Source organism: Schistocerca nitens, chromosome 2, assembly GCF_023898315.1.
Source record: "Schistocerca nitens isolate TAMUIC-IGC-003100 chromosome 2, iqSchNite1.1, whole genome shotgun sequence".
In the NCBI taxonomy this organism is placed as follows: Eukaryota; Metazoa; Arthropoda; class Insecta; order Orthoptera; family Acrididae; genus Schistocerca; species Schistocerca nitens.
The window spans coordinates 1,046,365,792-1,046,382,620 of record NC_064615.1 but is presented as its reverse complement, the minus strand read 5'-3'; the positions used below and the strand labels follow the sequence as shown (position 1 = coordinate 1,046,382,620).

At 39.1% G+C, this 16,829-nt stretch overlaps 1 protein-coding gene across 1 annotated transcript in view; it reads left to right on the top strand.

Moving 5' to 3' along the window:
• The window catches only part of LOC126237387 (uncharacterized), a 60,780-nt gene extending 46,117 nt beyond the window's left edge, over window positions 1–14,663 (top strand). The window contains exon 3 of the mRNA XM_049947474.1: window positions 14,196–14,663. Coding sequence (XP_049803431.1) covers window positions 14,196–14,413 — 218 coding nt within the window. The 3' untranslated portion in view covers window positions 14,414–14,663. The remainder of the gene's footprint in view (window positions 1–14,195) is intronic.
• Window positions 14,664–16,829: the final 2,166 nt, after the last annotated feature.

The window sequence follows — 16,829 nt, the reverse complement described above, 5'->3', positions numbered from 1 at the left end:
TCCATTAGGACAGGTTCCTATGTAACTAAAAGATGTACTATGTAATGCAACATTTCTATTGTAATTAGACTAAAAAAATTAATGCTTTCTAAACATAGGATTAGGGCCCAGTTGTAACTATTTTGTTGTTTAACACACCTGAAGATGTGCGACATTGCCCAAAACAGGTTAATCTGAAATAAAAACAGCAATTGATATAGAGAAAATAATTTTTTTTTTTTTTTTTTTTTTTTTTTTGTATAAATAAGGATAACAGATAACTCACTGTGACAAATATGTCTACTTTTGGAATTTAACTACCCATACTTTTCATCCATATGACATAATAATTCCTTTCTCACTTTTATGGTGCCTTATGCATCCAATGCAGGGCCAGGACTGGTACAGTACCTCTCCAGTTTCACGGAGAACCAGCCATATCTGTATATAGGCTATTTATTAGTATGATGGAGTCACCACTAACAATGGCATTTTAAAGTTGCTGCTAGCTCTCCCCCTCTCCTGGACAGGAATCCATGTCAGAATCTAGTATAATCACATGATTTAATTTGACATTATTTTTCAAAGTATTTGTGAATCATGTATTTGAAGTTTGGCATGGGAATTAGCCCAGTATTTACCTAGGTGGATGTGGAAAAAACCACCTAAAATCAATCCAGAATGACCAGCACACCAATTCCCATTGTTAATCCATCAGGCAGATCTGATCCAGGCTCAGCACACCTCCCCATGTCCCGGAAGCAGGTGCTTTAATTTGCATGGCTATCCAGGCAGGTTCATGTGACATAATCCTTCTAATAATTGTTTTGGAATTTTTTTCTTTTGTTTCCTTTCTAATCTGTTGATTCCATAAAATATTACTTAATGTTCCAGTAGTGAACTCCTCCACATTTGTTACTGAATTAATTTCCTTATCTTGTTTATCATCTTGTGTAATTCTTACTTCTACTTCTAGATATTTGTGTTCTTCGGTATGTGTTAATGTTCCCATCCCTTTTCCCACTGTCAAATCTTGATTTGTTCCTCCTATTACCATGTATTTTGTTTGAGCCATGTTGACCTAAGACCTCATGTTTTCCTCTGTTAATTTCCTGGTAAATAATCAGTGTCATCTTCATCTTGGGCCAAAATTAGCTGTATATCAGCAAATTATAGTGATAATATAGTACTATCATGCATTGGAATTCCCATGTTCTTACACTTTTTCTTCCAATTTTCCAGTGCTTTCTCTGTGTATATTTTTACAAAGGGTTGATGATAGACTGCATCCCACACATTCCCTTTGTAACTTTAAATCCAGATGACAGAAAGTTTTGTATTTTTATTCTTGCTGTAGAGTTTTCATAAAGGTTCGTAATTCCTTTAATTATGATAGGATTAATATTCGATGATTTCAAAACCTTCAACAAACTGCATAAAGATATATTGTCATAGGCTTTTTCTATGTCTACAAATTCTAAGTGATGTCACTGATCTCGAATATTTCTCTTTTCAAGCCAAACAAAGTGTAAGGCCTATAGTTGACCTTCCTTCAGTTTGTTCTTTGGTCTCCATTTCCATAAATTCTGCCTCTAAAAATTTTTCCATAATCCTTCCATTAAGCCCGCTAAATATCACAGTTATTCCTCTATAATTCTTATATTAATTTTTCCTCCTTTCGTATGAGTTGTTGATGTAAATCTTACTTTCTGATCTATGGGATCATCTCACTATTTGCCGGCCGGGGTGGCCGAGCGGTTCTAGGCTCTACAGTCTGGAACCGCGTTACCACTACGATCGCAGGTTCGAATCCTGCATGGGGCATGGATGTGTGTGCTGTCCTTAGGTTAGTTAGGTTTAAGTGGTTCTAAGTTCTAGGGGACTGATGACCTCAGAAGTTAAGTCCCATAGTGCTCAGAGCCATCTCACTATTTAAACATTTTTCCAAAGGGTTTCACAAAAGTTTACTTAATTTATCTCTACTATATCTCAACAGTTCAGCTAGGCTTCCTCCAATTCATGTAGCTCTTTTGTTCTTTAAAGTTTTGATTGAGTCTTCTACTGTTTGTATGCCCAAAGAAATGCTTTCATTATTTTCTATTATTTCTGTTTTGTTATTTATTGAATCCAAAAATTCTTCCGTATTTTCTGTCGACAGTTCTTTAAAATATTGTCACATGGAAGAAGAAGGTTTAATTAGATGAATGACGAACACTAACTTCACTTAATGAAGGTTTATTCAGTACTTACACATACAAGAGTGCAGAGCGAACTGCCTCCAGCCAGAACACATACAGTATGTATACAGTTACAGAACATTCCAGTACAATGATTCTTGACATTTGTGGATACTTCTAGAATGTACTCGAACCAAATATAGAAATTAAAATTTTACGGGTCAGGTGAGTTTTGAACTCACGACCCTCCATGCAACAGTCTAGTTTTGTAACCACTACACCATGGTGACTGTGCTACTCAGCTTCTTCTGTGACAATATTTTCCCAGGTCTAAATACTAATATATCCAATTAGTTGTTTATACTAATGTATCTAATTAGTTGTTTTTCTTTAGAGATTTTCCTCAGTATTTTTGATATCTTTCATGGTTCTGCTCTTCTTTTTCCTCCAGTAAGATTGCCAACTTTATTACACGTCTGTTTCCAAGTCTTATTTTTTGTTTCAGTCACATTTTGCTGATTTGCATTCTTAGTTCTATCACTGCTTGAGTACTTTGTACATTTAGCCATTTTAAATATTCCTGTTTCTGTATTTGTATTTTTTTTCTTTACATCTGAATCAAAATAATGCAGTAGTTTTATTCACTTTCAATTAATTGCTTCCCCTGGAGCTTTGTTGGCTGTGTCATATAAAGTATTAACGATAAATTTATATTGTATTTCTGTATTACAAAATTCTGTTTCAGTTATTTTTTCACCCTACTTTTTTGTGTAGCCTGAACATACATGGTACTTTCATTTTCTAGGCTCTTTCCATTATAGAGTAATGCTCTAGATTATTCAGGGTAGTGTAGGAAGAAGATATACGAATAATTGAAAACATGAATAATTGAGATATTTTCAAACACATATTCTTTGTTCGAAAATTTATCCAAGTTCTTTTATGTAGGTACTGTAGGCCTGTGTATTTCTTAAAATATTCTATAATTGTATGCTTCTGAGAGCAGTTGACATTTTCTCATGTGGAATTTTGAATTTTTCTTGCAGCAATGTCATTGTACAGAAACACCCTCTAGCTCATATAATCTAGAAGAGTATCAACACATTGCAATGTGGAACAATGACTGATGAGGCCACTATCTTCATCCCCACTTTCGCATTCACTGCCCTCTTCTTTGTTTTGTTGTGAAGCATTGGTCAGAATTTTGGCATCACTCATGCACTGTAAGCTGGGTACACATACATCAATTTTCAGCCACTCTTTCAAGTTTCCTTCAGTGATATCCTCAAAACCATTTCAACCCATTGCTAGAATTATTATTTGTGCAGTTGTTATTTCTTCATCACCAAAACCTTGAAAATCACTTTCTTCTTTATCTGGAAGGTTTTTCTTCCTTGATTGGAGGCTTGACTCCCTGCCAGGCATCAGAAATCCCATGTATGGCATCTAGAATTGTCACTTTCTTCCAGAATGCTACCAAATTATCATCACCATCATTGACTTTCATACTCAGTAGACCAGCTCATTAATGCCATTTTGGCGATGCATTTATGCCTTGGTCCATTGGCTGTATAATGGCACTCATATTGGACATAAAAACTTAATTATTATGAGACCATCATCATGTGTGGAATTAGTTTTTGAAAATTTCACTATCTCTCAATACTTCTTTTTGGTTGTAATAATGCACAGGGAATCCACAGCTGTGATACCCTTGAATGCTCAAGGTGTTTTTGATTTTCCAATCAGTAGTAGTTTCATTTTGTGGTTCCCAGATGCATTACTGGTGCACAAAATGTTAATGCATTCCTGAGACAATTTATATCCAGGAACACGAACTTCGCTCTTAAAAGTGAGGGTTCTAGTTGGTAGGCCAATAGATGCCACTTTATCTGCAGTATAAATTTGGCTGGTGTGCTTTCATCTGCGGTACAATTTGGCCTGGTGTGAAATTCTCTTCTTCCACATATTTCTGGAACTTTTCCCAGAAGGAATCAGCTCCTGCAACTTTTGAACTAAGCCACTCTCCTTGCAATTGAGAAATCTCCTGGCATTGTTTGAATCTGGTGAGCTATCCAAATAAGGCATTAAATTCTCCCTCTAACCCTAGAGCTTCATGAACAGATTTAGCTTTTTCGGCACAAATCACATCTGAAACAATGAAACTTTCTACTCGTTTTCAGCTTAACTATTGCAAAAGAGTAGCATCTAATTCATCAAATGTAGATCTCTTTACACTTTTTCATACAGGTGGTCCAGAAGTAGAACTGCATTTCCCGATAAAATTCTGTATTTCCTGTGTATTCTTTTTAATGTCCTGAACAGGCTGCATTCCAATATAATAATCAGCTCTTCGTTTTTGCAGCAGTTCCCTCCTTCTAAAATCTTTCAATTGATTCTAATTTTTGTTTTAATTTCAGCACATGTTTCTTTTGTTTCTCCAACATCTCTTTTACAAATGTCTTTTAACATGCTTGATACAAATGTCTTTTAACATGCTGGTTTGACACTTACACGTCAATTAACATCAGAAACTGAGTCTGTTTTTTATTTACACAGAAAAGGCTGGCTAATAACAGCAGAAACAATACTCTATTGTCACTCAGCAGTTGTTTAAATGATGGAAAAGGCACTTATTGTCATATGGCAGATTGTTTATTGCTGTCTGCGAGAGAAAAAATTGAGCTTTTTTTATTAGATGCATCCATAACCCGCAAACTGGATAATCCACACATGAATAATTGGGAATACATTGTACTTTAGAATGAAATCTTCCTCATCATTAACAATTTCTCCTTTACTCATCATATCTACACATGGAAACAAAAATTTAGAGCTGATTTGGTGACCACTATAGGTCTCGCCTCTGCATTCTTTGACATCTTAATGTTTTTAAGGCTATTTTTTCTGTAATTATTATTTAATCATTTATTGTTTTTATTGAAGTTTATCCTGATGCCATGGATATTCATGAATTTTTTATGCAGATAAAAACAATTTTGAATTTGTAGTGAATTTTCTTGTACATGGGGATAAATAACAAATGACAGTATATTTTAGTCTGTAAGACTTCCCAGCATTACTTAGACAATTTGTTGACAACTTAAAACTGGTTTGGTTTATTTAATTTAACAGATATGTTATCAGTCCCTTGAAAGTGCAATTATACATTGATGGAACGTGTAGGACTCTAGCAAGAAACATATGCTTAAACTGAGATATCACTGCACACACAGATATGTGTGATGGCAATGATTTTTGAAATGAAGTGTCTCATATAACAGAGAAACAGTAACTCATTGCAAGCTACAAACATTGAAAAAGGAAGAGTGTTTTCTGAGTGACATTGTACACTTCTGCAGACAAAGCCTGGATTATGAACATGAGCTAAATGTCTGGAAGAAACTTGCTGGTTTATGTTACTTTGAGTCTCATGTCTATCGAACAAGCTGTCTTTACAATTATATGGGTATGGGCCCAAATAAGTACCTCAGCCTTCAGTGACATGGCATGTGAATTTTGCAGTGAAATGATTGAAACAAAAGATGGCATCCCTATCATGAGATAATCAGAGTTCACCACTGTCTCATTGCAGTAGTGGAATACTACACTGACTGACCAAAAAAGTGAAGCACACAGAACAGGAGGGGGAAATGAAATTTCACAGGTTGAAAGGGTATGTAATGGTATGTTAGTGATTACAAAATTGAGCTAAATTGACAAAGATCTTGCCAGTATGAGCCCACTTATCAGTACGATGTCACACTCCCACTGGTCTGGATGCATGCATTGATTCAGTTGTCAAGGGTAGCCATTCTTTCCTTTCCTGAGGCAAGATGGCTCTCAACTGTTTAACTGGTCCTTGATATCCAGGATACTGCCACTGGGACAGAGTTGACAAATGAGTTGGTTTCACACGTGTTCTTTCTGGAATATATCCAGGGACCATGCTGACCTGGAGAGTGCCTCAACATCACACAATCAGTTAGACACACATGGCATGTGTGGACAAGCATTGTCCTCTCGAAAAATTGCACCACATTACTTTCGCGTGGGAGGTAGCAAGTGGAGGATGCAGCATGTCCGAGATTACCGTTGTGCCATCAAGAGTTCCATCAGTCAGTACCAACCATGATCTAAAGTTGTACCCAATGGCTCCCTAAACCATGACTCCAGGATTAACCCTGCTGTGCCTCTCCAAAGTATTCAAAGAATGAGATCTCTCTCCAGGTTACTGCCCTGCTTACGGATGATGCTCATCTCAGGTAGCGCAGTACCGCAATTCATTGCTGAACACAGCTGTCAGCAGTCCATGCTTCCAGTCCCATCATCACTCCTAATGCACCCAATGTGTTGCGGTGTTAATGGCAGCCTGAACATGGAATGGTAATACCCTAGTCCAGTTGCTGCTAGTCCCCAACCAACGGTGTGGGGTGATGCAGCATGTTGCAGGGAATTCATTACTTGTTGGTTAGTTGGTTTGGGGAAGGAGACCAGACAGCGAGGTCATCGGTCTCATCGGATTAGGGAAGGACGGGGAAGGAAGTCGGCCGTGCCCTTTCAAAGGAACCATCCTGGCATTTGCCTGGAGCGATATAGGGAAATCACGGAAAACCTAAATCAGGATGGCCGGACGCGGGATTGAGCCATCGTCCTCCCAAATGCGAGTCCAGTGTCTAACCACCGCGCCACCCCGCTCGGTCATTACTTGTTCTCAGATGGCAGATCCATATGATGCATGGTGCACAATCCAGCGATTCTCTCTTGTGTTGGTCAGTTGGTGGTAGACTTGCCCTCATTCTTCCATGCAGACCAACATCGGGCCATTTTCACATTCAAATGTCCTACAACTCTGGATATTTGCACGATTTGACTGGCCAGCCACTGGGAGACCAACAATGAGGCCCCTTTCAAACTGTCAGATGATATGCTGTCTCAAAAGAATCCTTCACAGTCATTGCTTAACATCTGACGCTGTTCACATTCAACATCATTGTATTACCTACCTACTGTGCATTAAGTTTCATATTGAGCTGAGTTTGCTCTACAAGATATAAGAATCTGAAGTTTGCATTTTCTTCTTCTTCTTCTTCTTCTTCTTTCCGTGTCACAATTTTTGCACCCAACTTTCATTCACATTATCTAACATTGTTAGTTCGCCTTGGGTAATCTCGCATTTGGGAGGACGACGGTTCAATCCCGCGTCCGGCCATCCTGATTTAGGTTTTCCGTGATTTCCCTAAATAATTTCAGGCAAATGCCGGGATGCTTCCTTTGAAAGGGCACAGCCGACTTCCCTCCCCATCCTTCCCTAATCCGACGAGACCGATGACCTCACAGTTTGGTCTCCTCCCCCCCCCAAAATCAACCCTTCATCAACCTTGTGTAAACAAATAAACTTTTCTTTGCTGTTAAAACTATGGTCTTTCTAGTGAGTCCAGGTTTGAAAGTTCTATGAACACCCCTTTTTTTTGCAAAATCAGGTCAGATATTGATTTCTTACAAAATCTTCAATTTTGCACTTAATTTATTTAATATTGGAAAGTGGTACATAAATAAAACTTAATATTTGAGAACCTTTTGTTGCTAGGTTACTACATTCCATGACGTCATACCTTTAGTCCCTGGGATATAAGAACTCGAACTTTGAAGTTTTTTCATGTGAATTTGTCTAAAATTTACTGGCTGAATATAGCTTGTAGAATCCTTTTCATTATTATTCTTAAGAGGAAGCAGAAAATTGTACAAGATGGCCTAATTTAATTTCTGTCAGTCACCAGAAATTTACATTCAAGCTGTGCAAAGTCACACACAGAGTCAAAGAAGTGACTATATCTCAGTCAGTATTGCTTTGAGGAATGTTAAACTTTACTAATGCTTATTAGGGACAAGTGCAAATATTCAAATAAAATTCCAACAAAATTCATGATGATCAAAGTGATTAGTTGACATGGAATGATCCAGAATTTACATTCCTCAGCCCAAGTATTCTGATAAATTGTAGGACGAGTGGCTAATGAGGTGTTCTTTTTCTTTATTTTTGAATATTTGGGGATTTTCAACTTTGTGCCTGATGTTGAGTGGCAGTCTGTCATAGATTTATATAAAACTGCTGTCTAAAATCTAGAGAGGAATGCACAATATATAGAAATTATTTCTACTTCTGATATTGTGACTGGGTATTGCTGAGTTAATTCTAAATTTACTCTTCTTACTAACTATAGATACCATTAGGGAGTATGAAGTTAGTGAGTATGCATTGGTTTCCTATCAACACTGTCCTATAATCCCATCATCCTTCCTGTAAACCAATATGTCCAGTAAAGGAAGCTTTCCATCTCTTTCAATCTCCATTGTGTAGCTGAGGCTGGGATGATTGGATTTGGATTGTTTGGGGGAAGAGACCAAACAGCGAGGTCATCGGTCTCATTGGATTAGGGAAGGAAGTCGGCTGTGCCCTTTCAAAGGAACGATCCCAGCATTTGCCTGGAGCAATTTAGGGAAATCACGGAAAACTTAAATCAGGCTGGCCGGACGCGGGATTGAACCGTCGTCCTCCCGAATGCAAGTCCAGTGTGCTACCACTGCGCCACCTTGCTCGGTGGCTGGGATGAAGCCAGTTAAAATGATCTAAGAAATGACTGAGAGTGACTAGTCCATGTGTCACACCATAAACATATTGTCGACATACCTCAAAAAACAGTTTGGTTTATAAATTGACCTCGGTACAGGACACCAAATCTTTGTCACTTCCCAATTTTTCACTGACTGAAATCCGGGACTCCTCAAAGAACCTAGATAAAAACAAATACTACCTCAAAGCTCACAACCAATGCCAAAGTACAAAGACATAAAAACTTCAAGCAGTTAATAGAGACCATAGAATTGGAGATATGGTGTTCAAATTTTCCAACATGAGGCACAAGACCAGATGCTAGATACTTCATCAAATTGTATGTGGGCATATGCAAATTATCTACAATTGGCCAAAGTGGTACCCCTTCTTTGTGGAGTTTTGGCAAAGCATATAATCTTGGTGGAACGGTAGCACCAGGCAAAATCTTTTTGAGCCCATCTCCAACAATGAACTTTTTCAAAAGTGAAAGTGTTCATTCAATATGGTTAATCTGCAATCTACAGTTAGCTGAGCCCTTATGAAAAGGATTCATTTTGCCCACAAATATGTGGACAAACTTGATCCTTTGCTTAAGGGCTCAGCTAGCTGTAGATGGGAGACTGACCATACTGAATGAACACTTCTTTGTCATAAGTAGTGTGATGTTGTCTTTGTCCACCGGTAATATTCATAAATCTGGATCTCCTCCAATGGACTAGATTGCTGCCCTTTCAACAGAGGGTATGTGATGCAACGCATGAGAAACCTTGTGCATGACTTCACTGCTTGGTTTTTAAAAGAGTGCTTATACAACAGAGCAAATAAATTCAGTGGTGGAAAGGCTCCGTTGTGTGGGGGCAAGATTTAGGCCTTCCTTCAAAACTGACAGTGTGGTGTCATCCAAATCGTATGTCATGAGGCTAATCACAATCCATTGACAGGCATTTTGATGCCTTGGGTTCACAACAAAGGGTTTGAAATGTTGAAGATTGTCAAGTGGTGGCACTCCTGTGCATCCAGTCTGATAGTCCCCAAGAATAGCAATCCACCTATTTCCAGGATTCTGCCAATAGCAGTGACAAAGCCTCCAGCTGTAAGTAAAATAATCTTTGGGTATAACATCCAGTTGTCTGTGAGTAAAATGAATGCACTCCTTTACTTTGGCTAAATTAGCATGGTTCTTAATATTACTGGCCATATTAGTATTAATATAATAGAAAAAATCTAGCTAATTTAGATATAATACCTCCATTATGTCATCTTAGGGAAAAAGCGAGGTGACTCAGGAGCTTCTCTTTCTGCTAAAAAAGTTTGTCAAATTTCTGTACAAGTTCAACCATCTCCTCTCCATGGAGGAACTTGTGACCAAATGAAGTTTCCCAGGTTTTTTTTAATACTGATTTTGGAGGTTGTGGCGTAGCCACAGTGACTAGTTGCTCTTGACCATTTCTTGGTCCCTTTTAATCTCAGTTGCTTTCATCCTGGTATCAAGTTCACAGTGGAGGTTGAAAGACATAGAAAACTTTTTTCTGGATGCAATGGTCTAGAGGAAAGATGATAGGGCTCTGGGACACAGTGTTTACAGGAAAGCAACTGGTAAGTACAGGTGACATGTTGTCATCCACCATGTGGGTTTCTGATCTGACACAAGAACAAAAATATTATTCTTGAAGAATCAATTTTGTCAACACCACTAGTAATTCTTTTTATTACTGTTACCAGCTTCAATAGAACTATGCTGTCAGCATTGGATCTTGTAATAGTAATAACAAGAATTACTAGAAGTCTTGGCAAACTTGACACTTCAAGAATAATATGATCTTCAGATCACCTCCAACGATTCGCACAATGTTCAATTTATGAAGCAGCATCTGTGAGGCAATGGTTTGTAAACAATAACATTCCTGAAATAGATTGGCCTGGCCAGAGTCCCAACCTGAAACCAATGGAACACCTTTGGGATGCGTTAGACTGTCAACCCTAGCCAGAGTCCCAACCTGAATCCAACAGAACACCTTTGGGACGAGTTAGAATGTCAACTTTTCTCCAAATGCCAGTGTCCAATATCATTACCTTCTCTGGTTCAGCTCTTGAGCAAGAAGGGACTGCCATTTCTCCATAGACATCCATACATCTCATTGAAAGTGTTCCCAGCAGAGTTCAAGTCATAATTATGGCATAGTATGAACACAACTGATATCAATTTCCACTAATAGACATACACACATAAAAAAAAAAAAAAAAAAAATTGCATCACCTCGCTTCCCAGAACTTCTGAAAATAGACATTGACTGTGGATATTGTATCACAGACATAGTCCCTTTAACTGTTCAGAGGTGTCACTAAACCCGCCCAAAGATGTAAACAACTGTGCACAAGCAGCGACTATTAGACAGACGGGGGTCCAGCAGCCGATCAGTTTCAGTCATTCCACCAGAAGGAGGTACACTGCTCATGTTGTCTTTAGTTCAACCATGCCTAGACAGTCAATACCGCAGTTCGATCATGTCCACATTGTTACTTTGTGCCAGGAAGAGCTCTGAAGAAGGGAAGTGTGCAGGCGTCTCAGAGTGAACCAAAGCGATGTTATTTGGACATGAAGGAGATACAGAGAGACAGGAACTGTCAATTACATGCCTCGCTGAGGCCACCCAAGGGCTACTACCGCAGTGAATGACCGCTACATACGGATTATGGCTCGGTTATGACTCAGAGGAACCCTGACAGCAATGCCACGACGTTGAATAATGCTTTTCGTGCAGCCACAGGACATCATGTTTCGACTCAAACTATGCGCAATAAGCTGCATGATGTGCAACTTCACTCCCGACATCCCTGGCAAGGTCCATCTTCGCAGTGCGGTACAGATGTGCCCAACAACATGCCGAATGGACCGCTCACGATTGGCATCACGGTCTTTTCACCGATGGGTGCCACATATGGCTTCAATCAGACAAGTGTTGGAGACATGTTTGGAAGCAACCCGGTCAGGCTGAATGCCTTAGACACACTGTCCAGCAAGTGCAGCAAGGTGGAGGTCCCCAGATCTTTAGGGAAGGCATTATGTGGGGCTGACGTACGATGCTGGTGGTCATGGAAGGTGCTGTAATGGCTGTACGATACGTGAATGCCATCCTGTGACCAATAGTGCAACCATATCAGCAGCATATTGGTGAGGCATTCATCTTCATGGATGACAATTACACCCCCATTGTGCACATCTTGTGAATGACTTCCTTCAGGATAACGACATTGCTCGACTAGAGTGGCCGGCATGTTCTCCAGACAAATATGCCTGGTATAGATTGAAAAGGGCTGTTTATGGACAATGTGGCCCACTAACCACTCTGAGGGATCTACGCCGAATTGCCATTGAGGAATGGGACAATCTGGACCAACAGTGCCTTGATGAACTTGTGGATAGTATGCCACGACAAATACAGGCATGTATCAATGCAAGAGGACATGCTACTGGGTATTAGAGGTACCAGTGTACAACAGTCTGGACCACCACTTCTGAATGTCTCGCTGTATGGTGGTACAACATGCAATGTGTGGTTTCCATTAGCAATAAAAAGGGCAGAAATGATGTTGACGTTGATCTCTATTCCAATTTTCTGTATGGGTTCCGGAACTCTCAGAACCAAGGTGTTGCAAAACTTTTTTGTTGTGAGTAGTTTCTCTGCTTCTCTATGACTGAATCCCAATGTCTCAGGAGCCCTGTTATTCCATCCTGGACACTGATTCTGTTCATCTGTCGAATGGCTTGGTTAAGGATGGTAAGAAGCTCCAGTGGAAAAAAGGTAATGATATCCACAAATAGGTGAAACAAATCAAAGTCTGGTAGACTCATGTCTGGGCTATATGCAGTTTTTGGGACTCAACATTGCTGATATGTGGTTGAGCGTCGTCGTGGAGGATGAGTGGCCCAGCCTGAAGCAGATGCTCCAGATTTTATGCATTTTTCTGCACAGGTTTTGCCTGAAGTTATGTAATACACTGCTGTGACACTTGTCCCACATGGAACTCTATCTGCCTTGACGATTCCTTGGTGATCGTAAACAAAATCATCATTTTCTAGAGCTTTGATTGAGTTCATCGAAATTTTTTTGGATGTGGGGAATCTGAAGCTCTCCACACAGTGAACTGTGATTTCAACACCAGTTCAAAATCTGTAATCCACATTTTGTCAATAATGACAGTTTGACACAAGAATAGTTGACCTTCGTGGTTGAATTATTGTTTGAGCAAGGTTCCAATATCCACAGTTTCTGCTTCTATTCAGCAGTCAAACAGTGTGGGACCCATCTCATAGATTGTTTGTCAGAATACAGAATATTTATGTTGGCGGAACTCCAACCACAAAAAATGATAAACCCAACATAAAACTGTACTTCATCCACTGTAAACTCACCACAAACTTCTCGTAATGCATTGTGCCGTTGCGTTTTTGCCGTGTAAAGTTTTGATTTACGACTCTGGTCTTCAACTGGCACAGTACCTGAGACTACATCTCACAAATTTTTTGTTAGAGTACACAGTGAAAAAACAAAAACACGTGCTCACTTGAAGATGGCTGCCAGATGGACTACTGAAATATTGTGTCAAGATGATTGTATGAGCCAGATGTAGACCTCAGAAGAATATAATAGGAAGTACACATATTGGCACATAAGTATAAGAATTCCTAGTTCCCTGAAAATATTTTTGCAAGATGTTATCAACTCAACACAATATTGTTATTGCACACTTCCGTTGGACAAATACTTTTCTCATCTTGGCTACAGTGGGGATAGATAGTTTTATGAACCTGACTAAAAAAGAACAAGCAGAGGGAAGCATGAAGGTAGTAGCTGGTAGACAAGGGGGGGGGGGGGGGGGGGGGGGAGCTAGAAAGGAACTAGTATATATTAAAGGCAGAAGATTTACTGGATTGAAGATGCATTGCAGGTAACAGATCCCACCTGCACAGTCATGCGAAGCCATTGTTGGGAAGGTCGGTGGCACAGATTGCCCTTTCTTTTATTAATGCCTCATTACTATTGCTGAATATTTTCTGTGTAATATTGTAATACTCAGGATCATTGTGATTTTGTGTGCAGTGCCACTATCCTGTTTAACTACACAGTGGTGATGCAAGTGAAAGGTCTGAAGCTTGTGACGTACTAACAATGATGTGAATGAAATTGAAAATTTTTACTTGTCAAGTGCTGCAACAGCATTTTTCGTTTATAATTGTATACTTTTCCTAAACATTTTCTTTAGCAAAAGCGTCTTTCAGTACAGAGCACTGCAGTGCATTTTTCAGAAGTCAGTTTCAAGGAGAATTTTTTTGCTTCTGTTGTGCATGAAATAATAAAACATTCCACTGTGAAATTTCTCCACTTAATATGGTTTCACTGACAATTTAATTTACTTTCCAGATGTCACTTCCCTCCTTCAGCAGCTCCTGGATGTTGAGCGAGAACATCTAGAGCTTGAAAAGCAACGGCTTGCATTTGATCGGCAGATTGGAGCACAACTAATGTGCTTGGTTCCCATTGTTAGCAGCATTTTACAAAAACATGCAGCCCCTCAACACACAGAGAATAATTGGCATTTCAGTAATGCGCAACGTGATTCAGACAGTGATCATAATTAAGCCATAAAACGTTGTTCCTCATAAAGATGCATTTAAAATAGAAATAAGAATATAATAATCTTAAAGATGTTAAACGTTCACATAGATTTTTTAATGTGAGAAGCAACTGCTACACAATTTTGTAGTACAAGAGATTATAAGAACTTGAATTTAATTTTAATTACAAAAGTAATTATTTTTAAACAATGCAAAAGAAAGACTTTTAGTGTAAGTTTAGATGTAGTAATAGATTTTGTATACATTATAATACCTGGGAAAGAACTCCGATGTATACCACGAATAATGTTGTATGTAACAATAAATAGAAGTGAAGATGATAATTTGCAAGCAAGAAAGTACTGTGAATGTCATTTTCTTATCAAAGCTGTTCTCAGTGATATGGACTAAAAAACACATTTTAATCCTGAACACATTGACTGCCGCATGCGTAGTGGTGGATGTTTCACAATCAGGCTAGGCTGCAGTGTTAGTCGTGAAGTTCTGTTGTAGCTGCTGGTGGGCATGTGATGTCAGGCATAAGGCTCTGCTTTCTACTGTGGTGGCCTCATGGCAGTCAACATTTTTAATTTAATAATGTTATAAAAATGCTGTGAGTGACATTCTCTGATCAGAAGTGTTCACCTTCAAGGAAAAAACTAGGAAACCATGGTTGGTATTCAAATGTTTAAGAAATTTAACTGCTCTTTTATTTAGTGTTTGTAGCAGCCCTTCAGGTAAGAAGTAGTTCTCTTTATGAAATTGTGCAGCCACCAGTCAAACAGTCCACAATTTATTAATCAGTAGCAAGCAAAGTCACCTGAACGGGAATTTTGTAAATATTTGGCAGCAAGTACTACTTTATGAGTGAGTATCAGATGGTACTGGTACTGGCTGCAGAAAGTGGTCAGTTCTGGAAGTACAGTTGTAATGTAGAGGAATCCGTATTATAAATATGGTAGACAAACTAAGCCAGGATATATGCTATGCCTCCTAGTTGGTCTCCTATAGTAGCACAGCATTTTCAATACGGGAGACAAAGTGTAAATTTAATACCATATTTTGAGAGTTCTTGCTATAGAGGAACCAATGATGCATACAACTCTTGGGAATCTCCATGGGTGAGGCTTGCAGATATGCTTGTAAAAACAATTTTGCTTACAGAAAAATAGAAATGATTGTGGCTGTGTACTGGATTGCATGAACTGGTAATTTTAGCTTGTGGTAATTTGTAAGTAACTGGAGTTCAGTGAAGGAAGATGCACAAAAAAATAAAACTGATCACAGGGAAGAGGAATGGATGACTCTGAGTTTCTCAGAGAATGGATAGTGCACCTGCAAATTAGACCTTTCTGCAAGATTATTGTCTGATTTATTTTTGAGTGTTTGTAATCCATGCCAGGCCAAATTACTATGGGAGAGCAAAGAAATTTAGAGTCAAGCTTCTGGATTGATGTCTACATGATGCAATCAGTATGAATGTTGCAGCTGTGTTCCGGCATGTTACAAAGGAACCCTTCTCTTATATGCTATTGAGAATGTTTAAATAACAAATTTGCCTACATTATGTATACAAGAAGTAGTCAAAAATATGGAAACACCATGAGAAATGCATGCTTGAACATAAATGCAATTGCTAACGAAGCCTGCAGGTTGAAGTGTTGTATTTGATCATGAGCAGCACCTGTGCAATGTCCTCAATATGTTGCAAGCGTGGTTGGAACAGTCTTCTGTATAGTTGTGAGTGCATTAAGTGAGAACTCAGTGCGTTCGAACATGGGCAGATTGTTGCTACTCATATGGTGGGTGCTTCCATAACTAAGTTAGCCAAAGTGTTTCGTGTTTCAAGAGGCACCATATCGAAGATTTACATTGCATACAGGGAAAGTGGAGAAACTTCATCCACTAGGTCACAAAGCAGATGAAAGTGTGTGTTGAGCGAACGTGACAGCTACTCAGTAACGAGGATTGTGACGAAAAATAAGATGCAAACGGCTGGTTACTGCAGAACTGAATACAGCACTCACGAAGCATGCCAGCACCAAAACAACATGAAGGGAACTCGAGCAGGGAACTGCAAGGAGAGCTGGAATTCCAAAATGCTGATGCCTGTAACAGGAAAATTTGCTGCCAAAACCATAAAACCTGGGCTGTGGGACCATAGAAGAAAGTCTTTTATCAGAAGAGTCTTCTTCACAGTGTTTCCAACTACTGGCCCAGTTTACATGCCAAGAGTAAAACAAGCAAAGAGTTCAATGATGGTTTGGACAGTCGTATCTTGGTATTCCATGGGCCCCATGGTTACTCTAGTCCCATCAACAAAGGAAAATGAGGAGGAAAATATATAGTCACAAACTTTTGTCCAGTAGTAGGAAGGATTGCGATGAACAACATCCTAAAAATCCTGACCAAGGGAGTGTGTGTGTTGATGTACAGGGAC